The sequence below is a fragment of the Pseudochaenichthys georgianus genome, unplaced genomic scaffold (assembly GCF_902827115.2).
Source record: "Pseudochaenichthys georgianus unplaced genomic scaffold, fPseGeo1.2 scaffold_1505_arrow_ctg1, whole genome shotgun sequence".
Taxonomy (NCBI): Eukaryota; Metazoa; Chordata; class Actinopteri; order Perciformes; family Channichthyidae; genus Pseudochaenichthys; species Pseudochaenichthys georgianus.
This window is the reverse complement of record NW_027262350.1, coordinates 6,462-32,802: the sequence shown is the minus strand read 5'-3', so window position 1 is coordinate 32,802 and position 26,341 is coordinate 6,462. Positions and strand designations below refer to the sequence as shown.

The window sequence follows — 26,341 nt, the reverse complement described above, 5'->3', positions numbered from 1 at the left end:
CCCCGTACACCTCCCCGTACTGCCCCCCCCCCAGCTTGTGCTTCATGGTGATGTCGGTGCGCTCCATCTCCCACTTGTCGTGGATGGGCGACACGCCGTACACCGTGGGTTTGTTGCATTTCGGAGCCGGGTAGTGCAGCGTGGTGACCAGGCCGTCGGCCACCGTGGAGTGGTGGTGCACCAGCTCCGCTAGCGTGGAGAAACGACTCTCTAAGGTCACGTATACCTGGGGGGGGGGGGGGGGGGGGGGAGAGAGTTAAGAAATGAACGCAACAACAACAACAACAACAACAACAACAACAGAAACTAAGGATATTAAGGATTGGAGGGAAATGGGGAAACAGCTGACGTCTTGTTGTCCACATTTCAGTGTGTAAAGGTAAACTCACATGAATCTAAAATGGTTGTTTTTCCTTTTCTAATTGAACAAAACGAGTAAAAGCTTTTTAAAATACGTTGAAATAAAAAATAAGAGACCGATTTCTTTGACCGTCCTTTTTTCAACACTTCTTTGAAGGACTCTTCCAGGTGTCTCACCACCCCGTCTTTCACTTAGGGGTGGGCGATAGTGAAAAATATATTATCACGATATTTTTCAAGCAGTATCACGATAGACGATATATATCACGATATTTTTTCATGTCTGTTATTGTGGTTATTTTTCAAGTTACTTAACAGAACAAGCACCTACAAGGTGACAGCAACTAAAGCAAAAGGAGTAACAGACCAGAATAGCATTTCAAGCTGGTTTTATTTCTGAAATGAATCCCTGAATGAACAATTCAACATTCTGATATAGCTTCAAGGCTCTCAGTATAAACATGAACTTTGAGGCACTAGCAGTGAACATCGATACACATGAGAAGGAGGGTAAAACATAACTAAGTAAAACATCAATGAGGAGAAGTCAGTGCCAAACAATTAAAATGTAAACTTTAGACTTGAAGTGCAATAAAAGACTTTAGCACAACGGAAGGGAATTTTTTTTTTTTTTTTTTTATATATATATTTTTTTTATCACGATAGATACGATATCTCTGAAAAAGCATATCGTGGAGACCTAATATCGTCACGACGACATATATCGTCATATCGCCCACCTCTACTTTCACTCCAACCTAGTGATTAATAACCTTCCCAATTCATAATCGTCCTTTCATCGTCTACTCTGATCTCTACCGTTCCATCGTCGGTGCAGTCGACTTGGTTGAATTCGAAATGGAATTAAACTCAAAATTCAAAAGGACAACAAAGTTGAATTAAACTCAAACTTCAAAGGGACAACAAAGTTGAATTAAACTCAAAGTGCTTCTCAGCGCCGTGAGAACCCGGTGTGAGACTCATGAGTGATGGACTTCCTCCTACCTTCCCGTCGGCCCCCGCGTTGATGCGGTAGTGGTAGACCCGGCCCTCGTAGCGCAGCGAGATGGACAGCTGCCCCGGGCTGCTCTCGCTCTCCCGCACCAGGAAGGAGCCGTTGATCAGCGAGGAGAGCAGGTACTCGGCGGCGCTGCGGGACACCGGCCCGTGGTACCAGCTGTGCTTCTCCAGGCTGTTCACCGGCGTGATGTAGTTCGAGGGGACCCAGCCCTGGCCGTTCTTAGAGCGCACCTCGCTCCACTCGCCATTCTGGTTGTAGCCCAGCACCCGCAGCTTCTCACCTGCAGGGGGGGGGGGGGGTGTTAATACAGCACGATCAACACGAGGCCATGGAAACAAGATCAAGAGCACTGAGGCGTGTTTCCTTTATGCGGAAGACACAGTGACATTTTGTAGTACACACACACACACACACACACACACACACACACACACACAGGTATATACATACACACACACACAGGTATATACATGTACACACACACGTACACACAGGTATATACATGTACACGCACACACACAGGTATATACATGTACACACACACGTACACACACACACACACACACACACACACACATGTACACGCACACACACAGGTATATACATGTACACACACACGTACACACACACACGTACACACACACACACCACACACACACACACACACACACACACACACACACACACACACACACACACACACACACACACACACACACACACACACACACACACACACACACACACACCACACACACACACACACACACACACACACACACACACACACACACACACACACACACACACACACACCACACACACACACACACACACACACACACACACACACACACACACACACACGTCAGAGCGCTCGGTAGACGTGTAGAGACTCAGTCTGTTGGCTCTGTGTGAAGGCAGAGACTGAATGGGGGTAGGGAAACAGGAGGATTGGTCCTGCAGGTCTGAGCAGAAGAGGAAGAGGGCGTGGAGGTCTGGGTCTGGAGGTAGTCTTGGATAGAACTGATACTCTGGGACTGGGTTCAGAGTTAGAGACCATGCTCGTTCCCATCAAAGTTGCTCAGGAAGCTAAAATGGCCGACTCCCGTCAACGAAGAAAAACATGCTCAAAACCTTCCTGCATTAATCCTGGATCTTTCCCCAGATCTCCCCTTAGTGATCTTTCCCCAGATCTCCCCTTAATGATCTTTCCCCAGATCTCCCCTTAGTGATCTTTCCCCAGATCTCCCCTTAGTGATCTTTCCCCAGATCTCCCCTTAGTGATCTTTCCCCAGATCTCCCCTTAGTGATCTTTCCCCAGATCTCCCCTTAAGGATCTTTCCCCAGATCTCCCCTTAGTGATCTTTCCCCAGATCTCCCCTTAGTGATCTTTCCCCAGATCTCCCCTTAGTGATCTTTCCCCAGATCTCCCCTTAGTGATCTTTCCCCAGATCTCCCCTTAGTGATCTTTCCCCAGATCTCCCCTTAGTGATCTTTCCCCAGATCTCCCCTTAGTGATCTTTCCCCAGATCTCCCCTTAGTGATCTTTCCCCAGATCTCCCCTGGACGTCCGCTGGATAGTCAGGAAGTCTTCCGCACCCCTTGAGCCCACCATGGAGCATGCCCACACGAGTGTTCCCGATATCCGCCAATGGGAACAATTCTTGTTTGCGTCACATGCAGCTGTAGTACCACCGTTTGGCCACTATGCCCACGTGTCTCCCTTCCTGAGGCAGCAGTGAGCACACAGCGGCAGACATCAATCCCTCGGCTTCAGTCGTGAGAGAAGTCTTTGCTGAACTGAGTGTTGGTAAAGCGTAGCTGCCGGTAGCCCCAGCTCACCTCCAACAGCACGCCGTGTTCCTCTGACATCTCCACGGCGCACAAAACAAAGAGTCCGAGGTATCATCGAGCGACTCGTGACATCGAGATGATCCGAGGTCCCCTTTGATCTCTGATGAGTGCATGGCGTGCAGGAGGACTCGAGCAACACGTCGTAACTCTCACACGACTCCAGGAGGTCATTTCAGATGCAGCGACTTCATGTTTGATCACGAAGAGTAATCATTACGACGCCATCACGAATCAGTCTCACGTTTCCTCAATACGAGATGAAGGTTGAACAGAAAGGTGGCTTTGAGATGAAACTCAGTTTTTAAAAGTCCAAGGGGATGTCTATATAGGAGGGTGTGGCTCAGTGGGGTTTCGCGCTGATCAGCACTGGTTCAATCCCCTCTGCAGTCAACATGCCGCTGTGTCCTTGGGTTAGACGCTTCACCCTAAGTCGTTCCACAGTATTCAATATATTACATGCCTAATATATGTTAAATATATGTATATATATGTGAAATATATGTATATATATCTAAACTCTGAGCATGGTACACCTGGAGTACTGCCATTTTTATCGCTATCTCCGACTTTTATTTTTGTACTCTATTTTATTTTTTGATTTCTTATTATTACAATTATTTGTCTTTTATTATCTCAAAGTGTATCCCTTGTTGTGAAGCACTTCGAGATTTGTCTTAGGCAGATGAGAAGCGCTATATAAATTAAATATATTATTATTATTATATGTCATTTAAAGCGCGTTGAGAACTTGGAAAAGTTCTAAGAGTTATCTATCCGTCAGTCCTAAACCCAGAGATGTTCTCTTTAATAATATATGTTAAGAACAAACAGATAGAAGCATCGGTTTGGCAAGAAAAATGACTTCTTTTTCTGTCGCTTGAATAATCGCTGAAGTCGATATTGTCATTATTTAGATTTAGTTCACGATATCCATGCGTCACGTTCTGCTTCTAACAACATAACAGTGTTAACGTGATTGTTGAATAAAACCAATTCAAGCTCGTTTTAATCCAACAGAGGACTTTAGTAGAAAGAACAGTCGTATGTCGCACAACGTAAAAACACGTTTTCCTCATAAACAAAACGGTTTTACTTTGGGGTTTACTTGTGAGCTTTTCCTCGTGCGATGTGAAACGTATGATATTGGGCTAAATAAATGAACTGATTGATCTGATGAACCACCTTCGCCCCTTTCCCACCAAAGCAGTTCGGCAGCTTCATGTATATTTTCTACTTTCTTGTTTACTTCGAGTCTTTTTAATTTCGCGTGTGCGATGCCGACACAAACATTTAAGAACTTCTTCTCTTATCGGATATCTCTGATGTGACGACAGGCTGCAGTTAGAGTCGTGGAGTTTCAGCAGGTGAACCTCTATATATCTATCAGGGTTCTTAAACTTTTTCACAATGACTTCTCCGGGACCTTTACCTAGTTTTCCATGACCAAAAAAACTCCTTCTCAGCGGTTCCACTGAAAACGGTTTATTTTAACACGGAACAGGAAAACACGGTCTGCATCTGAAACATGTCGTGCCTATCTGAAACACATCCAATAGACTGCTAGCTTCTACGCGCTAACGCAACTCACATCTCTCACCAGCAAAACACCTCGTCAGTTGAAAGCCATTTTACGTTTCATTACTAAACGATACAGTATTATCGTTAGTATCACTATTTCGGCGATTAGATAAAATATAAATTATATTTGATGCAACTTTAGTTTCATTTCCATGACTTTTCCAGGGCCTGGAATTAGCATTTTTTATTTCCATGACTTTTCCACGTTTTTAATGACCGTAAGAACCCTGACATACACGCATACAACGAGCATTATTACAAACCATGTCTTCTTGTGCAGGGTTTGTTTGTCAGCAGGATTAATAAATAAAAAACGTGGCTCAATTTGCACGAAAGGAAAGCAGCATTTGTGCCGGATACAGGTATTATCTTTAACTTTTGCCAACACAGATATAAACTAAAACGGAGCATTTACCGTCAGCTCAGATTTGATTTCTGCTTTTTTAAACTGTAGTCTGTGCTCATGAGTTTCAGTGTGTGTGTGTGTGTGTGTGTGTGGTAATCAATCACTCATCTCATTCTCTTCTTATTTACTTGCACTATTGTATCTGTGTATCTGTGTGTCTCTGTTGGAGGCGCCTGTGGCCTCAGGTCCTCATCGTCATATCCAAACCGCAGCTCCATGCCAAAGACAGCCTCGAGCCGCGTGACGCAGGCAGCTTCAGGTGGAGCTCGGGTTTCTCTCGGTGACGACACGCCGCATTCCTCCAGCTCAACCACGCTCCAACTCATCGACTGTCTCGTTTCCTCTGGGTTTCGCGACCTGCCAATCAACGAGCGCCGCCTCGAGGCTTTCCCCTACGAGGCGATGCTCCCTCTGCTCTGACGCAACACATGTCAACAGAGTGTGAGGACAGGAAGGCGTGGAGGACGATCCCCGACACGGAGCAGCGTCACACGCCCCAGTGATGATGATGATGATGATGATGATGCATGGAAACAGAGAGCCGGCTCTTCAGGACAAACCTTTCTCTACGAAACCACGGTTTGACTCAGTGGGCGAACGACGTCCAGGTGATGCAACGAGGACACGTTTCTGCCCATCTCCGCGGCTACTGCACTGGAACTGTACTTCGACACTTTAAACTGTATACCCCGGCTATCCAGGCCTTTTTGTTTCGTCACATGTCACCCTGTGGGAAACGATATCTCTGGATGTATAACACATGTAGAATTTTTGACAATAAAGCTGACTTTGACTATGGTGCATTCAGGGGCTGCTGGGATAATCCCAACTCCCAATGAGGGTGCTCAAGGGCCTGAGGTGTTAGGCATGGCAGATTACAACACGGCTGCATGTCTTCACTCGAGCTTTAGTGGCAAGTCCCATATCTGGATGGAAGTGACAGGACATTTGTTAAAGGCAAAATATGCTAAAACATCATTTCTTTATTAATATTAAATATTCTACAGACTTAATAAAAGGTGACTTAAACCGTGTTATTAATCATTAGTCAACAATAGTATATAACTAAAGTGCTTAGTTGCCTTTAATGTGTGAACTATATCGTTATATAAGTCGAGATCGTGCGGCCCAAACTTATCATTAAAAATGTACTTTTCGTCGTCCATGCTTCTGCAAAACGACCCTGAACGCTTTGAATATATTTGTAAATAATATATTTTCTATTCTTGTTTATTTGTAGTTTTGTTTTATCATCTTTTATGCTGCTGCAACAAAAACTATTTCCCAGATTGGGATCAATAAATCTCATCTCTTAACTCGGACAGTCCGGCACCAACACTTCCGTTGAGTTACTGTCTGACTTGACGAGGTATCTACGATGTTTTCTACGTCAATTATTTGACTTTTAAGATTATTCCGAAGCCAGTTCGTGGTTTGATTCGCTGCAAAGCTTTGGGTTTTTCTTTGGGCCGTATTACTAAAGAGTAGAATAGTGGTTTTGTCTATAAGATGTAAAAAGAGTGAACGAAAATGTCCTATTTTGTCCGAGGCGGGGAGATTAAATGTCTCGGTTCTCACTTAAATATGACATGAAAAAGAAAGGAAAGTGGTCGGAGACAGAAGCCTGGGCGTCTCTGGATAATGCTGTTTCGGACTTGCAGGGGCTTTAACGCACGTTTGACCAAGTCGGAGTCAAATCGTGAGATAATTTAAGACCTTTTCAGATGATTCTGACACAACAACGAAAAGTAATTGTATTTAATTGAAGAATTTGCATCTAAAATGTAATCGTTCTCCTTTGGCCCGTACTACAACCTTCTACTAAGTCTCATGAAAATCAGACGAGTGGTTTTTAGTAAATCCTACAGACAGACAGACAAACAAAGAAACAAACAGAAGCTCGTTGTTGTTGTTGTTTACCTTTGGTGATGCTGAGCGTGTTGTCTCCGCTGGCCACGAAGTCATAGAGAGCCACGAAGAGGTTTGGGTCGCTCTCCGTCGCCCCCAACAGGTTCTCCTTGGAACTCCAGCGCACCGCCTCCGTCAGGAGAGAAGAGTCCAGGCCGAAGGGCCGGTGGAGAGCTTCTGGAGGAAGAGGAGGAGGAGGAGGAGGAGGAGGAAGGAGGAGGAAGAGGAGGGAGAGGGAGAGGAAGAGGAGGGAGAGGAAGATGAGAAGGAGGAGGAAGAGGAGGATGAGGAGGGAGAGGAAGAGGACGAGGAAGGGGAGGAGGATGAGGAGGAAGAGGAGGACGAGGAGGAGGAGGAGGGAGAGGAGGACGAGGACGAGGACGAGGAGGAGGAGGAGGAGGAGGAGGAGGAGGAGGAGGAGGAGGAGGAGGAGGGAAGGAGAGGAAGAGCCGTTAAAACAAATGTGACTGATATCGATGGAGATATTCACGACGTTGGGAAAGATCGATTCTCTCCATCATTGAACAACAGAACTGGTCCCAGTGCAACACGTGGAGCTGCAGCCAGCGCTGATCGCCCGGCTGATGGGGGATCACTGAAGAGTGGAACGTGTCCAACATCTACAGATTCTAAAGAGGTTTCACTTCAAGAAAGAAACGAAGAAAAGAAGCTGGAAATATATTTTAGAGGCTTTTCTGAAACTGTCGAGGAGGAAAGAACAACAGTGTGTAAATACATGTTCGTGAAAAGTACAAATACAAAGTAAAACTATTCAGGTTTCAAGGCAACACGATGTGCTCTGACCGCAGGCTGAGTTACATCCTGAAATACAGAGCAAGCTTCAACGATGAGGACAGTGCGATCACGACAAAAAGCTGCCCAATTAAAATAAAACCTTCGTGGCTCTCCGGTGGTTTCCTCATGAAGGATCGAATAAGATCCTAAAATACGTAGAAAGACTTGAATATAAGCGAAACGATAGAGTTTGAATGGGCAAGCGAGGGAAGCACAACAAAGCAACGAAAACCCACTTCTTAATCAGGTTCTGAAACACTGATGCCCTCTGACTACAGGTTGGGTTAAAATACGTAGAAAGACTCGAATATAAGCGAAACGATAGAGTTTGAATACGCAAGCGAGTGAGGGAATCGCACAAGCTGATCCCAACAAGCTGAATACATCCAGTCGAGCAGAAACAACCACTTATTTATCAGGTTATCCAACGCAACACTGATGCCCTCGGACTACAGGCTGAATTAAAATCATAAAATACACAGAAAGACGATAAAATAAGTGTAAATATATGTTAAAGATCACTAGGAAAGGAAAGGAAAGGAAAGGAAAGGAAAGGAAGTTGTGGGATCAAGCAGAACAGCGTAGTGACGGATGTCCTCTCACTAGAGATACAGGAATAGTCCACCCTCCGTGTTTCTACCTGCGTCTCCGGGCGGCGGCCTCGGTCTGAACCCGGTCTGCCGCGGTTTGCCGCTCAGAGCGACCCACTCGTCCTCGAAGCTGCTGCTGGCCTGCAGGCACCTCAGAAGCATCACTTCCTTTAAGCCTCTACTCGAAGGGAACACGTTGTCGCCGGCTGCTCAAAACTCAAAGCTTCCAGAGCCAGGCGAGGTCTGAGGGGGGGGGGGGGGCGTGCAGGTGAGGTTATACAGGGGAGGAAGGGGGAGGAGCCTATTCTCACTCTCGCTCTACACGATCACCATGGCTACCACACACACACACACACACACACACACACACACACACACACCACACACACACACACACACACACACACACACACACACACACACACACACACACACACACACACACACCACACACACACACACACACACACACACACACACACACACACACACACACACACACACACACACACACACACACACACACACACACACACCAGCTGTTGCCACATTGCTGCATGTCTGAACAGCTGCCGAGCGAAGGGAGAAGCTTTGAAACAGAAATGAGTTTCGTAACCTGGTTATTCTCGTCCAACAATAACTTGCAATTGGAAGCCGTGCCTCGAACAACACCTTGAGGGGTTTATAACAATAACATCAACAATAAGGCGTGGTCCGTGTCAACAGGAAGCAGCTTCTGCAATCCGACAACTCGGTTACTGAAAGTTTTCCGTTTACTGCACATTTTCCTGCCTATTACACGGCTACCTGTTGGGAGAACCCCGAGTGTCCTCTCCCAGCATGAGAGTAGCATGCTACAAAGGTATCAACTGTAGCTGTGAGCATGACAGGATGTGAGATGACCCAGAAGAGCATCAGGACTGTTTGAGGCAGATGATAGCTTTGAGATGAACATGATGATCCAGCCTCTACGGAGAGAGACATCAAGCATGCTCATTTCTGACGTGGAGCTAATCTGAAGTAAACATTGATACTGCTTTCTAGTCCTCCATCTTGTGACTGTGTGACTCCCTCTCTTGATATCAGCATGTGAAGGACACTGCTCAGGAACTAGTCTCTGTATGTGATGACTCCTTCCCTCTGGAGAGGATCCCAGACACATGGATCCTGAGGTTGAAGCTCAGGGACTAGGGAGAGTTCTTTGTAAGTAGTAGCAGTAGCAGTAGTAGTAGTAGTAGTAGTAGTTGTGTAAGTAGTAGTAGTAGTAGTAGTAGTAGTAGTGTAATAGTATTAGTAGTAGTAGTAGTAGTAGTGTAATAGTAATAGTAGTAGTTGTGTAAGTAGTAGCAGTAGTAGTGGTAGTAGTAGTAGTAGTAGTTGTGTAAATAGTAGTAGTAGTAGTTGTGTAAGTAGTAGCAGTAGTAGTAGTAGTAGCATGTGAAGGACACTGTCCAGGAACTAGTCTCTGTATGTGATGACTCCTTCCCTCTGAAGCTCAAGCCGGGGACCAGGGAGATGTTTCCAACGACTTGACTCCCATCAGGTGTTTCTCTACACAGATATAGCATGACTTCTGCGACTCTGATCTTGTTAATAAGATATATAAATTATCTTGAGAACTGTAAACAAGATGTGACATAGACAACAACGAGACGTAAACAACAACGAGACGTAAACAACAACGAGACGTCAGAGCTCCGTAAAAACAAAGCAGTCTCTTTGTCTCCGTCTGACGCTCGGGTTGAAACTCAGATTTCTGGAGGAATTATAGTTTCTGAGGAACAGAAATGAACTGTAAACAAGATGTCTCCTGATGTAAACAACGAGACGTAAACAACAATGAGACGTAAACAACAACGAGACGTAAACAACAACGAGACGTCGGAGCTCCGTGAAAACAAAGCCGTCTCGTTGTCTCCGTCTGACGCTCGGGGTGAAACTCAGATTTCTGGAGGAATTATATCGTCTGAGGAACAGAAATGTTTTTCTGGCATCACTTTAACATTTTACGGGAACATCTGCATTTTGATTTGAGGCGCGGTGCTCCCGTTATCCGGGGCAAACAAAACTCTGCCCACTATTGATTTAAATGATCTTATTATTGTGTATGTGTATTGAATGTATTTGTCGAAATCAGCCGCATTGACCCGAAGACACATGTTGAGTTGTATACTGCTGGAAAGAGGAGACTCCGAGCTTTCTCATGATATCAGGGTGGTTGTTGTGCTCCAAATATTAAGCGAAATATGTCACGTTATATAACAACTGTCACGAGTCATCATGTTGAGAAAAAGGCCTTTAAAGTTTCCTCTTCTCTGGAATCCATCGATCTGATTGGTTAATAGCAAATGATCAAAATACTACGGAGCGGGGAAGATATTTTCGTTTGGAGGGGAAGCTCGCGAGTGTGTGTGTGTGTATATGTGTGTGTGTTTGTGTATTTTTGCGTTTGTGTGTATTGTGTTCGTCTCCCGGGGAAAACCCTCACGAGAAACACCGGCTGTTGTTGCGCCCGCTGTGACGTTAAGTTACTCCGTTCTCCGCTTGTAATTATGCCGAAGCTTCAAAGTTGGATTTATCATCTGAATTTGCCGAAACAAGTTTAATATTCTGAAAGCCAAGACTTTGTTTATTTGAAATCAGATGAAAACAAACTGTAACGGACCCTGCCGTGTTATCTATGATTACTCTACGCTTACATTCATCATGTCAGCCGGAGGGAGGGGGGGCGGCGCTGCGGAACAGCAGAGTGCGAGTGAGAGCTGTCTTCGTCCCTTTACGAGCTTAAAGAATGTATTTATCGTGTGATTTTGGAAATAAAAGTTTCATATTCTGAAAGCCAAGACTTGGTTTGTTTAAAATCAAACAAAACACCCGAACCCTGAAAAAATTGTTTTTTACGTAAATCCACGTTTATTCTGAAATGAGCCGTTGAGACTTCCGACTGGTTTCGACAGAGCGGGTCACATGTGTATGTTGATATGTATGCACATGCACATTTGCTATTTCAAACAACCCCCATGTACTTTTTCGTTTTTATTAAAACTGTACTTGTATTATAATGTGAGCCCAAATACGAAGAAGTAGTCCCTTCCACTGCGTACCAACGGCTGAACTGGCGCTACACTTAAAAGGACGGCAACCCTGATGGAGGGTTGCTGTAACTGTTCAAGGCCGTCCTGTCTTTCTGTCTTCTTCTGTTGTTCCCTTTAATGTTATCTTCAGGGAGGCTGTGGCGCAGTGGGTTGGTGTTGGGGTCAGGGGGGCACACGTTCAAACCAGGGTTTCCGTTAGCCGGTAATTACCGGTTTTTAGCTGGTAAAATTTATTAAAAACCGGTAAATTCGAAACCTGACGGTCAAAATGTCTGGTAATAATTAGGGAGGCTCCGATCGATCGGCCGCCGGTCATTATCGGCCGATATTCACTCTTAATAGTTTGATCGGTGCTCTCTATAAAGGCCGAGCAGGAGAGCTGGATCTGATCCATATGGACATAAACGCGAGTGAAGTGTAACCGGAGCGAGAGAGAGATCAGATCAGCTGCTGAGTCTGACCGAGACACGCAGCTCTGCATGATCACCTGAAGCCCCGCCCTCTGTTTAGCGGGCTGCAGGAGCTGCTTGAGAAACTGACGGGCTGTCAGGAGAGAGAGAGAGAGAGAGAGAGAGAGAGAGAGGAAAAGAGAGGCTCCGTTTCTCCCGTGTTATTATTCAAATGTAATGTAAACTTCTGAATAATGTACGTTATCTACTACAAGTAGTTTGTTTGAATGTAATAATTATGTTGTTTGTTGAATCATTTATTGAAAAATTAATCTGAATTTTTCGATCTGTTAGGATTATAAACTGAAGCAATATAAAAACGAGCCTGAACTGAGTTTTAAACTGAAGCATATCTGCTCATAGTCCGGTGATTACCTGCTAACGGAAACTCTGCTACACAACTATTATTATTATTATTGAAATATGACACACGGTAAGTTTCAAATTAGTCCGGTAAAATAAATTCTGCCCGGACATTTGACCGGCGAGAAAAAATCCTAGCGGAAACCCTGGTTCAAACCCCACTGCAGTCAGCATGTCCCCGAGACGCTTCGCCCCAAAGTGCTCCCGTGGGGATCGCCCTCAGACTTGAGTGGAAGTCGCTTTGGATAAAAGCGCCTACGGAGTGACCTGCGATCTTCAAATGTTTAGTGTCTTAGCGAAAGCAACTAAATGGTTGAACTCGACTTCTTCCGGAACAAAGCGATGATTTAGAGAACAGAAAGAGACAACGTCAGGAAATTAGGAGAAAAGCTTTCGTCATCTTCCGGATTTCAACATCTGCTGACGGAAACGAGCGCCTTCAGATTCAGGAGAAGCTATATGATTCACACCGACTGCTTTCATCCTGTTTCACAACTAGAAACAGAACAGATCTTCCTTTGAGGCGAACAGATATGCGTTATACATCACGTCACAGGGCGAGTTCTAGAACAGCCGAACGAATGCAAAACCAACGTCAGGTAACACTTTAGATTAAGGTACACTTATTACACGTTAGACTCAAACCACCAGCGTATCAGTTATGAACCAGACTTCACTTTCAAATAGGGAACATCTTCTGAGTTAGAAAACCACATTTTGAGTCATTTTGACACAATTAGCACTTTTAGTTTCATGTCTTGTTGCGTCAGAGTAGAGAATGCCTCATTCGGCCCACATTAAGCACATTAAGACCCTAACCCACAGGTGTCCAACTCGAGGCCCGGGGGCCAAATCAGGGCCGTGGCGGATCTAATTTCGGCCCGCAGGATAATTTCTATGCTATTAGATCTGGCCCGCCGGTATATTGCAGCACGCCTTCCCTCCACCCTGAGGGTCTCCTCCGCTCAGAGCCCAAACATTGATGACCTTGCCCCCTGATGAGAGGCCAAGTATCTGAGCTAGCATCCCAGAGCAGCACACTGAGTTCAATGGATGCTTCCTTCTGCACTTCCTCTCTCAGGACAACAGGGCATGTTTGGTTTCTCTCTGACACACACACACACACACACACACACACACACACACACACACACACACACACACACACACACACACACACACACACACACACACACACACACACACACCACACACACACACACACACACACACACACACACACACACACACACACACACACACACACACACACACACACACACACCACACACACACACACACACACACACACACACACACACACACACACACACACACACACACACACACACACACACACACACACACACACACACACACACACACACAGTCAGTCTTGGATCTGTCAGTCTTGGATCTGTCAGTCTTGGATCTGTCAGTCTTGGAGCTGCAACAAAGATGTATTATTCTGCAAAGTAAGTGAGAAGAGAAGCAGGCGTCCAGATCTAAGCTACTGGCGGGAGAAATACTGATTTTCTCCAAAGCACAGTCGAGGTGGGTCCATTGCCATGTTGGTGGAAAAGCATCAAGAAACAGTTTCCTCCAGCGTTAGTCGGCCCCACGAGGCGGACGCATGCCATGCAGACAGATCACAGTCATATCCAAACTATTATCACAACATATTTCTCCTTTTCCAGACAACCAAACCCAATATCGCCCACATCTTCACACACAACGCTTGCCCACCTTTGTTTTGGACCAGAATGCATTGCAGCGCGGCGCTGGCAGTCACCTGACTCAGCCACAGCTCCCAGTACATCTTCTATTGATCTGAACCAGTAGATCCACAGAGACTGTCGTGCTAATAAAGCTCCAGAGAAAGAAGAAGCGTCCCCGTGAGGAATTAGTGAACTTCGTCTTCTTCAAGTGTCCGTTCTCCCGGAGCTACTTCATCCCAGGCATCTCTAAAAGGAAACGGAGCGCCCCCAAATAAAGTGTGTGTATCCTGAAATCCACCTCCAGTCACTCCCTGCTGGTTTGGAGGTCCGGCGGCAGAGAAAAGACTTCCATGACTGGTGTTATCTGCGGGGAGACGCACTGTGAGCGATGGGGGAACGGGCGTGTGGTGAAGAACGGAGGGGAGGAAGGATATATGATATGGAGGGAAAGCTGTGGCGTGTGTGTGAAGGCATGGGATTTACAAGCAGTGGGAGTCAGGATACGCAGACAAGGAAGCGGACCCTTGGTTACGTTTAAAGAAATCAGATTACCGTTATGTTTCTGTATGTAGTGGATTACCGGCAGGATTACAGGGCGAGGAAAGAACTAATCAGATGTTATCTCCTCTCTGTGAGCTGTGGGATAATACTTTAGAATTCTGACTTATTGTCTCAGAATCCAGATTTCTTTTTTCTGGATTTCTTTTCAAAATGCTGACTTGTTAAAAAAAAAGAAATGGACTTTTTTTTTTATTTGCGGGAAGAAAAATAAAATAAAATGTACTTTAATACAAATTCTGACTTTTCCAACAAACAAAAATAGTTCGATTCTCAATTTTCGAGCTTTATTCGATTCCTGGCTTTTTGTAATAAAAAAAAATCTGACTTTTTGTGTTCTGTTCTGTCCTGTCCTGAATCTGCTTTATGAGATATTTTTTATTTTACTTTATTTAGTTTACACGTGGCCCTAATCATCTTGTTTTAAAAAATGGGTCCTGATTTATTTTCTGTCTTTTGACTTTTTATTAAATTGAGATTTTCCTTTTTTATTCAGACTTTTTCAAAATAAATTTTTCTTTTTTTCTCCAAAGTCTCTTTTTTTAATTCCTTGCTTTAAACATATTTCTGACTTCATTTACAAATTGAAACTTAATTAAAAAAAACAGACTTTTTGAGAAAAAATATTATTTTTTAGAAAATTCTGACATTTTTCCAAGTTTCGATATTTTCTAAATTCTCACTTTTTATTAGAAAAAAAAACTTTTTACATATTTCTTACTTTTTTAGAAAAGTGGATCAGCTGTTCTCTCCGCTCTATAAGCCGTACTGTTCAGTCATACTTTCAGTGTGAATCTATACTCCTTCTGCTTCATGGTTTTCACTTTCTTTGCTTCATTTGTTCCGTTTTTAATTCAGCAGGTTTTAAGGTTACCCTCTCAACCCTGTGTGTGTGTGTGTGTGTGTGTGTGTGTGTGTGTGTGTGTGTGTGTGTGTGTGTGTGTGTGTGTGTGCAATGCATGACAACAGCAGCAGATGGCTGGTATGGTTCCCCCAAGGGAGAAGGCTGTGTGTGTGAGTGTGAGTGTGTGTGTGTGTGTGTGTGTGTGTGTGTGTGTGTGTGTGTCTCCAACTGCTGGGCCAACTGTCAGAGCTGCTCCTCTTACATTTCCCATCACCCTCCCCAGGAATGTTTATAATGAAATAGTGATATCATGCAATTTGTCAAAGGTCTTGATTTTGAGGAATCTCACGTTAGACACGAACGAAAACACAATCACCGATTAGTCAAAACTCTGAGGTGCAAATTAATTGTGTTCCTAGCGGGATCCAGTTCCATTAAATCGGTTGTATTTCTTAAACCGTTTCCAAACCGTTGTTGGAATGAGTCAGAAAACCCAGAAATTGATTTAGCATTCCCTGTTCCCTGTTCCCTCGTCTCAAAGTCAATAGTTTTGTTGCTGGTTTCTGATTCTTTAGGAGTCTCCTTTAGCTTCGCTGTAGCTCCTTTATAGCCCAACATTAGCCTCCTTTAGCTTAGCGGTGGTGACGTGAAGTCATGTGACCGCGCTGTAGTTCCTTTATAGCCCAACATTAGCCTCCTTTAGCTTAGCGGTGGTGACGTGAAGTCATGTGACCGTGCTGTAGCTCCTTTATAGCCCAACATTAGCCTCCTTTAGCTTAGCGGTGGTGACGTGAAGTCATGTGACCGCGCTGTAGTTCCTTTATAGCCCAACATTAGCCTCCTTTAGCTTAGCGGTGGTGACGTGAAGTCATGTGACCGTGCTGTAGTTCCTTTATAGCCCAACATTAGCCGCCTTTAGCTTAGCGGTGGTGACGTGAAGTCATGTGACCGCGCTGTAGTTCCTTTATAGCCCAACATTAGCCTCCTGTAGCTTAGCGGTGGTGACGTGAAGTCATGTGACCGTGCTGTAGTTCCTTTATAGCCCAACATTAGCCTCCTGTAGCTTAGCGGTGGTGACGTGAAGTCATGTGACCGTGCTGTAGTTCCTTTATAGCCCAACATTAGCCACCTTTAGCTTAGCGGTGGTGACGTGAAGTCATGTGACCGCGCTGTAGTTCCTTTATAGCCCAACATTAGCCTCCTTTAGCTTAGCGGTGGTGACGTGAAGTCATGTCACCGTGCTGTAGTTCCTTTATAGCCCAACATTAGCCACCTTTAGCTTAGCGGTGGTGACGTGAAGTCATGTGACCGTGCTGTAGTTCCTTTATAGCCCAACATTAGCCGCCTTTAGCTTAGAGGTGGTGACGTGAAGTCATGTAACAAAACAAGTAAGATGTTGTTCCACTTGTCCGATCTCAAACCTCATGTTCTGGTTAGTTTGATTGAGTGGGCAGTTGTTCTGCGTGGGGTGTGTCGTGTGCCCGTCCGGGTGCCTCAGTGTGTGTGTGTGAAGTGTAGCACATGTGCGCTCTGAAGAAACGACTGCTTTGTGTTGAGCCAGTTTCTGCAAGTGTGAGAGGCACGACAAGCCTGCAACCCTAAGACAGCTGGAACAGAGGTGACCCTGCGTCTCACACACACACACACACACACACACACACACACACACACACACACACACACACACACACACACACACACACACACACACACACACACACACACACACACACACACACACACACACACACACACACACACACACACACACACACACACACACACACACACACACACACACACACACACACACACACACACACACACACACACACACACACACACTGAACGCTGCAGCTGTTCGTGCCTCCATGTGTCTTTAACATGTTCTCTTTACAACCCTCCACCTCGTGTCAGAGTGTTAAAAACACCACAACAACATCAGCTAATCAAACACAATGCCGATGGTATCTGGAGCCCACGAGCGAAGAGAACAAAACACAGCAGACAGAAATAACTGTGCAGAACACGTGGCGACGGAGACGCACGGCTGCAGGAAGCGCTGACAATGAAACTGAGACAATGCCGAGGATGAGACGACAGTTTGCTGCCAAAACCTGTGAGGTAATAGATCAGAAACCCATACGAGACGGAGGGGCTGGCACCGAGCGGCTTCATATAGCCATACGGGTAAAGATGGTTGGTTAACGTGAGTGATTTGGGAAGTGAAAAGCCAGCATATGCAGAAAAACAGAGTATTAGGAGTTTAACCACATTGTTTTGGACACCGAACAATAGTTAACCAAGAAGAGAAGTGCCAGATGAGGACAGGAAACCAACAACGTCTGTGAAGTAATCGATCAAAAATACAGTAATTACACCCTGAAGTCTTTAATATAGCAATCAATGTATACATGTGACCCGCTCTATCGAAATCAGTCGGAAGTCTCAACGGCTCATTTCAGAATAAACGTGGATTTACGTAAAAAACTCTTTTCAGGGTTCGGGTGTTTTGTTTGATTTTAAAGAAACCACGTCTTGGCTTTCAGAATATGAAACTTTTATTTCCAAAATAACACGATAAGTACATTTTTGATGCTTGTAAAGGGACGAAGACACCTCTCACTCGCACTCTGCTGTTCCGCAGCGCCGCCCCCCCTCCCTCCGGCTGACATTATGAATGTAAGCGTAGAGTAATCATAGATAACACGGCAGGGTCCGTTACAGTTTGTTTTCATCTGATTTAAATTAAACAGAGTCTTGGCTTTCAGAATATTAAACTTGTTTCGGCAAATTCAGATGATAAATACAGCTTTGAAGCTTCGGCATAATTACAAGCGGAGAACGGAGTAGCTTGACGGCACAGCGGGCAAAACAACAGCCGGTGTTTCTCCTGAGTGTTTCCCCGGGAAACACACACAAACGTACACAAACACACACACGTATACACACACACTCGCGAGCTTCCCCTCCAAACGAAAATATCTTCCCTCCGTAGTATTTTGATCATTTTCTAATAACCAATCAGATCGATGGATTCCAGAGAAGAGGAAACTTTAAATGCATTTTTCTCAAAACGACGACTCGGTGACAGTCGTTATATAACGTGACATATTTCGCTTAATATTTGGAGGACAACAACCACCCTGATATCATGAGAAAGCTCGGAGTCTCCTCTTTCCAGCAGTGTATACAACTCAAAATGTGTCTTCGGGTCAATGCGACTGATTTCGATGGAGCAGGTCACATATTTGGTTGATATGAGAGATTTGAAATGTGAAAAGTCAGATTATGAAGAAAATGAAGCATTCTTATAAGGAGTGTTCTGAGCACTTTGCTAACCTTCTTTTGTACACCAAACCATAATTACCCGTTCATTGAGACACAGCCGATGCAGTGTTCTCTTTCTTAGAGCTTTTTATGAAGTGTTTCTGTACTATACACTTTTTCAAATCCTCAGGAAGACATTCAGAGTGGATCTCCCCAGGTGAGGCTGCATGAACCTGACGAGACGTTACGTGAGACTTCCGGACAGGTGACATCAGATCCTGAGGAAGACTCAGAGGAAGAGTCACGGCGTTCAGTAATGGAATAAAGGAGGGCTGTCTGGAGGGACCTGTTTCTGTTGATGTCACCGGATGACTCTTAATGGGTTTACAGACGGGAGACGTACCTGCAGGATTCCGGCTGAATGCGCCGACTGTGGGAAAAGACGTTGGATAAAAGCATCAGCTAAATGTGATGAGATTGGTCACTGAAGAAACAGCCCTTTGTTGTTTAAGCAATACGCTTTTAAAGGTCACCCATTATGCAAAGAATAGTATTAAAGAACCTCCAGCATGTGTCCCTAATAGGGATGCCAGACGGGGGGGGGGGCTAGTGGAGTACTTCGTGCCCACACAGTGTGAACGTTGTGATCAGCTGTTTCAGCGCAGTTCTCCAGTGAAGGGGGGGGTCTCCCTCCGCAGCCGGTTGGCGTAGTTTTGGCACAGTTCCGTCGTACAGACCGACGTTAACAGCAGCCTGTCTGTGCACACGGAGACCGACTCTGTCGTCCGGGGATCGAACCGCCTTCTGGAAAAGCTTCACAAGTACGTCGGTACGCAAATGCGCTTTGTGACACAAGTGACGGGACGCATTTCAGATTACGCACATACCCTGCGTGCCAGTTATGTGCACCCCTGTACCAGAGCCATATTATTACTATGATATGGCTCTGCCCTGTACTACAGCAAGAGTATTCTCCGTCGGGACTTCCTGCAACACCACGACGCCGTTATCAAAGATGTTCTATTGAGAAGACGATCACTACGTGACAAAAGTTTTCAAAACCGTGGCTACTGAAATCAATCTTACTAACTGCTGTCTGTGCAATTTACTCCGCGAGTTGGCAGACTTTATTTTGCTTACTTTAACATCATGTCTCATGGTGGGGCTAAGCCATTTCTTGGTATGGCTGTAGCCTACCCCAGCCATACCCTGGCGCTGCCCCTGGTGGCACGTATGGGGCGGGCCATTCTGCACATGCGTTAAATGCGTTAAATATTTTAACGCAATTAATTCAAAAAATGTATTACCGCCGTTAACGCGATAATTTTTACAGCACTAATTTATATATATATATATTTATTTATGTATTTTTTTTTTTTCTGGCTTAGTTTCAACCAAAATATAATAGGGCTGTCAAACGATTAAAACTTTTAATCAGATTAATCACAGCTTAAAAATTAATTAATCATGATTAATCACCATTCGAACTATGTCCAAAATATGCCATTTCTTTATGTATATTGTTGGGAATGGAAAGATAAATGAAAGCAGGCGGATATATCCATTTAACATACAGTATCTATGTTTATTATAACATTGTTCTGCATGTCAAAATGAAAGACAGCCCACACACCTATCAATCATCAAACCGTGGGGTCTTAATTCATTACGATTATTATTCGCCAGGGCTGCCGAATAATCGATTTTGATCATGGTCAGTTTCTGGCAACCCTAGTCCCTAACATGTGCACGTCCCATCATGCAGGGAGCCACACCTCAAGATGCCCGCTCTCCAAGCCTCGCACGGCGGACTCCTGACTCCCGGCAGAGCCTTCAAACACTCACGCATCCATAGCCATGCGCACCGTGAGGACCCGCACTGAAGCAGGGCTCTCGACTAACTTCTTTCCCCGTCCTCCCGGAACCGTCCCGAAACACAATATAAGCCGTCCCGAAATTAATGTGGACCGTCCCGAATTTAAAATGTTAGTTTTTCTACATTAGCATTAGTTGAAATCATTCAAAGTGACCTTTAACATAAATAAAACATCAGATAATTCATCAACCTTTTTATTTGAGTAAATCAGCAATCACAGAAACAAAGGCCAAGTATATTTAAACAAACGAGAAAATTACTCTAATATTGAATCCAATCAAGTCCCATCCAATTAACAAAACAATCCAACTCTGTCCTGAAGACAGAACCCAGAGGAACCGCTAACCAGGAAGACAGTCTGTCGTCAGGAGGCCTTTACGAACGGGCCCCTCGCACACAGACGGGAGAGAGAAAATACATCACAGACGCATGTTGTAGTCTTTTTGCATATTGGAAACGGAGCTGGCGAAACTAAAACTGCGATATAACGTGTATGTAGCAACAATACATACGGCGGGATGTTAGACTCTGACGTCCCTGTCGAGCCGTTAGTGGCCGACTCCGCCTACTCGGCAACTCTGCAGAATCCTATGGGCGACGTCACGGACACTACGTCCATTTATATATACAGTCTATGGTCCTTCTTCACGGCACCACCACCCCTTCTGTGGAGGATGTTCTCGTGCCCCCGGTGACACTTAAAGGGGGTGGATTTCTTGGTACCTTTAAGAAGTGAAATTCAAGCACTTTCCAAGGATTCCTTTCCAGGATTTTGAAGCCTGTCTCTTCACATCTGAATTGTTACTCTAAAACAAACGTGCAACAAGTTCACCTTCTGTTGTTGTGAGTAAACAAAGCTGGTTCCTAACGTGTCTCCAGCTGATTTATGAACAATCCATCTACAGTTTGAGAGACTGTAGAAAAGCTGGAGGCTAGAGAGAGTCCGTTGTTGTTCTAGAGGACGGGACAAAGGACAATAGACTTATTGTTACATCACAAGTGTGTGTGTGTGTGTGTGTGTGTGTGTGTGTGGTGTGTGTGTGTGTGTGTGTGTGTGTGTGTGTGTGTGTGTGTGTGTGTGTGTGTGTGTGTGTGTGTGTGTGTGTGTGTGTGTGTGTGTGTGTGTGTGTACAGGCTTGTTTGAGAGGATGAGTAACAGTTCTTCAGCAGATCTATTGTATACACTGAGTTAGGGCTGCAGATAATTAGCTCTTTAGCACAAACGCAAATCAGCAGAAGTAAAAGCTAATGTTGGGCTATAAAGGAACTACAGCACGGTCACATGACTTCACGTCCCCACCGCTAAGCTAAAGGAGGCTAATGTTGGGCTATAAAGCAACTACAGCACGGTCACATGACTTCACGGCACCACCGCTAAGCTAAAGGAGGCTAATGTTGGGCTATAAAGCAACTACAGCACGGTCACATGACTTCACGTCACCACCGCTAAGCTAAAGGCGGCTAATGTTGCGCGTGATGACGTTTAGTCGTCTCATTTAGACACTTGTTAGCAACCTCCCTTTTTAAATGCATTCAGACCCACGCCTCTTCTACATCCTGGTGATGAAAGCCTCTGAGTAGGTGATTAAACACAGGAAACGCCCAGGACTCCGTTCAGCTCCATTCATACCGTCTATCTGGGAGCAAATCCATTAGGGAGTGGACACCAGTCTGAGCCTGAGGATCCTCCAGGAGGAAGAAGGAGCCCTAACCCACTCTCGGGGCTTCTTAGGCTAATAACGAGCTCTAAGTGCTTCCCTTTGATGATGAATCTGCTGATAAGTGCTGCTTCATGTGACAGCAGAGACGCTGGACGTATATGATGGAGACTTCTCGTCAAAGCTACACTGACCTGCTTCATACATAATGGCAAATATACAGCTTCACAGTCAAGGGACACATCTTTCTTATTTTTATGATGTCTCGGGGGCTTTTATTAGACATCATTACATGGCTTAGTTGAATACTCGATTCTGATTGGTCAATTCAGAACACGTCGTTAATCCAGTAGTACAGACCGCTGTCAAGCACTTATTGACCGTTGTTAAGGACGCTCACATCTGCACAAACAAGTCCGTTCGATTGAACTGTCTACAGTTTGCTTTTCTAACTGACGAGACGAGAGCGACGAGAAAACAGCGGAGAAGTAACGGGAAATAACCCTCTTTGTACGCAGCGGTCCAGACTAGGGTTGCCTGAAACTGACCATGATCAAAATCGATTATTCGGCAGCCCTGGCGAATAATAATCGATTATTCGACCGCCCAAAAATACGTCAATATAAAATAATCGACCCGCTTGGTAACCCTCTATATATATTGTACTTATGGTCTCATAACAATGTGTACCTCCGTGCGACTTCCCTGTCGCCTCAACACGCCGATAGCTTAGCTGCCTATGAAAGAAACCGTGATGTGCCGATTGAGCAGCACACGGTCTCAAAAGCATTTTTACATCAACAAAAAACCAGTGGAACCAACTTGTGAAAACGGGACTCAGACCTCGGAGAGTTAACGATGACATCATTCAGTCTTTTGGAAATTTAAAACTTGCATTTCAAAAAGAAAGTGTGTCGAGCAGAATCCACACACACACACACACACACACACACACACACACACACACACACACACACACACACACACACACACACACACACACACACACACACACACACACACACACACACACACACACACACACACACACACACACACACACACACACACACACAGGAACATATTACAGAGGCGCGATCACAGGAAGTGCCCTCACTGAGATCTGTCTGCTCTTGTCCAACACATTATGCAATATGACGATGGTGCAAAGCGTCTGTAGGGGTGTGTGTGTGTGTGTGTGTGTGTGTATGTGTGTGTGTGTGTGTGTGTGTGTTTACATCCTCCCCACAGGTACAGAGGTGTGTTCCCTAAACACTCAGAAGTCCAACAAAAAGCCTTTCTTTACTAATGCATTTACAGAAACACCCGAGGACTAATCTCAACGTCTGAGCAGACAGCGAGCGAGTGTGTGTGTGTGTGTGTGTGTGTGTGTGTGTGTGTGTGTGTGTGTGTGTGTGTGTGTGTGCGTGCGTGCGTGCGTGCGTGCGTGCGTGCGTGTGTGTGTGTCCTCCCCACAGGTACAGAGGTGTGTTCTCTAGACACTCAGAAGTCCAATGAAAAGGTTTACAGAAACACCTGAGGACTAAACTCAATGTCTGAGCAGACAGCGAGCGTGTGTGTGTGTGTGTGTGTGTGTGTGTGTGTTTACATTCCTCCCCACAGGTACAGAGGTGTGTTCCCTAAACACCCTGAAGTCCAACAAAAGCCTTTCTTTACTAATGCATTTACAGAAACACCCGAGGACTAATCTCAACGTCTGAGCAGACAGCGAGCGTGTGTGTGTGTGTGTGTGCGCGTGTGTGTAAGCTGCTCTCGGTGACTCAGTTGAAAGCGCCTGGAGGGCATGCTTCTCCTCAGAGTCAGAGAGCCGAGGCGCTTCAGGCGAGGTGAAGAATGTACGTCACAGCCGTAGCTCACCTGTATAAACCCCGTTTCTCTTTCCAGCGACCGACTCTGATTCTAAACGGGATCGACTGCATTGTTTACGAATGAAACGACAACACATGCTTGAAAGCTGAGCAACAAGGAGGCAGCGTCTATTAAAGAAATCCTCAGTCGAGTTTGACGGCGACTGGAATGTCGATGCAGATCGCTTTTCTTCAGAAACCACCGGAAAAGCTCCAATTTCAATATTTCCTGTTCCATGTGCCGTTAGCGTCCCGACACTCCGTAAATCATTCTGAGAGACATTTAAATATCTCTCAGAATGATTTACCGGGAAATGAAGCCAGGGGAAGCACTTATCTTTAGGACATACCCCATTCCTCTTTATAGAATTGTCTTGTAATCAGCTTTAATCGAACACTAAATATTAGGGTTGCCAGAAACTGACCATGATCAAAATCGATTATTCGGCAGCCCTGGCGAATAATAATCGATTATTGTGACCAATGGCCATTTACAATTATTAATACTATTACTATTATTAGCATATATATATTTATATATATTTTGGTTGAAACTAAGCCAGAAAAAAAAAAAAATACATAAATAATAAAAAATATATATAAATAAAATCGATTTTTAAAAATAATATTCGATTATGGAGACTGTAACGAATAATCGAATAATCGCTGGCATCCCTACTAAATATGTTGTTGTTGTTTTTATATATATGGATTTGACACAGGCTTCTTGAATATCCTAAATGTGAGGACAGACTAAGTTTGTCTACGACTGGATTTTTTGTTTTCAAATCGGCAAATCTTTCAAACGTCTCTCGATAAAAACGTCGTAAAATCACCACTTTCGATATTATGTTTACACGATATGTGCCGATACGTTTCCTGGACATAGATATAGAAAGGAAAGTCCCCGGTAATCCGTTATGGGGCGAAACGACCAAAAAGCAACGTTAAATAAACAACTTGTATCCGTCTTTTCTCAGAATGATGTCAGACGAGTGGAGAACCCTCAGAAGGATGCATCACATTACAGCTCCACTCCCAGCGTGTGTGTGTGTGTGTGTGTGTGTGTGTGTGTGTGTGTGTGTGTGTGTGTGTGTGTGTGTGTGTGTGTGTGTGTGTGTGTGTGTGTGTGTGTGTGTGTGTGTGTGTGTGTGTGTGTGTGTGTTTCTAGCCAAGTGTCCAGTCTGTACCCAGCAGATAAGCAGCAGTGATGAAATGCCAGAAAATGAACGGGTGCTTTTTCACAGTTTTCTGCCTCTCCAAAATCCAGGTTCTTTCCGGGCCAACAACCGGGCTGAGTCGGGCTGAGTATGCTAAACTAGAGAGAGAATCGCTGGCTCGGGAGCTACAACTACAACAAGATGAACATATGTGACCGTGATTTAATTGTAATACGCGTTTCTAAATGATGCCGAAGTAACAACACACTGATACCGGTTAGTAAGAACCATGAATTAATGCTTTGAGTCTGCAGACAGACGGCAGAGAAACACCCTTAGAATGCGTGTTTTCTGAATGGAGATCGGCTAAGCTAACGTTATATATGCTCCGACCGTCCACACTCACAACAACGGCCTACAGACATAAAGCAGCGACTGTATCCTCCATGACACAGGCAGGCTGTGGTTTGGACTTGTTTCACTTCTGTCTAGTTTCTGAGCAGACATGAGGAGCTGTGAGCTCTGAGGGCTAACGGCTAACGGCTGATGTTTGTGGTTCTCATTGAAGATGACGTCACGGCTCCGCCTACACTGCGTTACTATAGTTACCGCCCCAGCTACTAAACTGTAATGGAGACGCAGCATAAAGTGAGCCTGGCCTAACGAGGCCTAGCTATACCGTACTGAGCCGAGCGAGGCCCTGCAGTGGAAAAGCGCCATAAGACTCTCCCTATCAAACAATGAAGAACAGCTCAGGTGATGCACGATATCTTCCCAACGAGAGGCATCACTCGTCCAAAGACTCTTCCAGATTAAAGTCACAACAACACTGAATGTAGACGTTATAACTGGTCTGCTTTCTGACACAAGTTACAGGAGACATGTTGAAGCATATTGTTACCTTTTAAACATAAGGCTAATCGTTCTGACGGTTTGAAGTGCGAGGGGAAGTCTCCTGCTCGGTGTC

General features: G+C 44.9%; 1 protein-coding gene across 1 annotated transcript; it reads right to left on the bottom strand.

Moving 5' to 3' along the window:
• Window positions 1–8: 8 nt before the first annotated feature.
• Window positions 9–8,726, bottom strand: LOC117441132 (tyrosine-protein kinase ABL2-like; the record flags this gene model as incomplete). The annotated part of the gene is made up of 4 exons (XM_034077326.1): window positions 8,566–8,726; window positions 7,143–7,307; window positions 1,366–1,661; window positions 9–226 (listed from the first exon to the last, which is right to left on the bottom strand). Coding segments are annotated over exons 1-4 (791 nt in total), but the record flags the coding sequence as incomplete, so codon positions are not given.
• Between the last annotated feature and the right edge of the window lie 17,615 nt (window positions 8,727–26,341).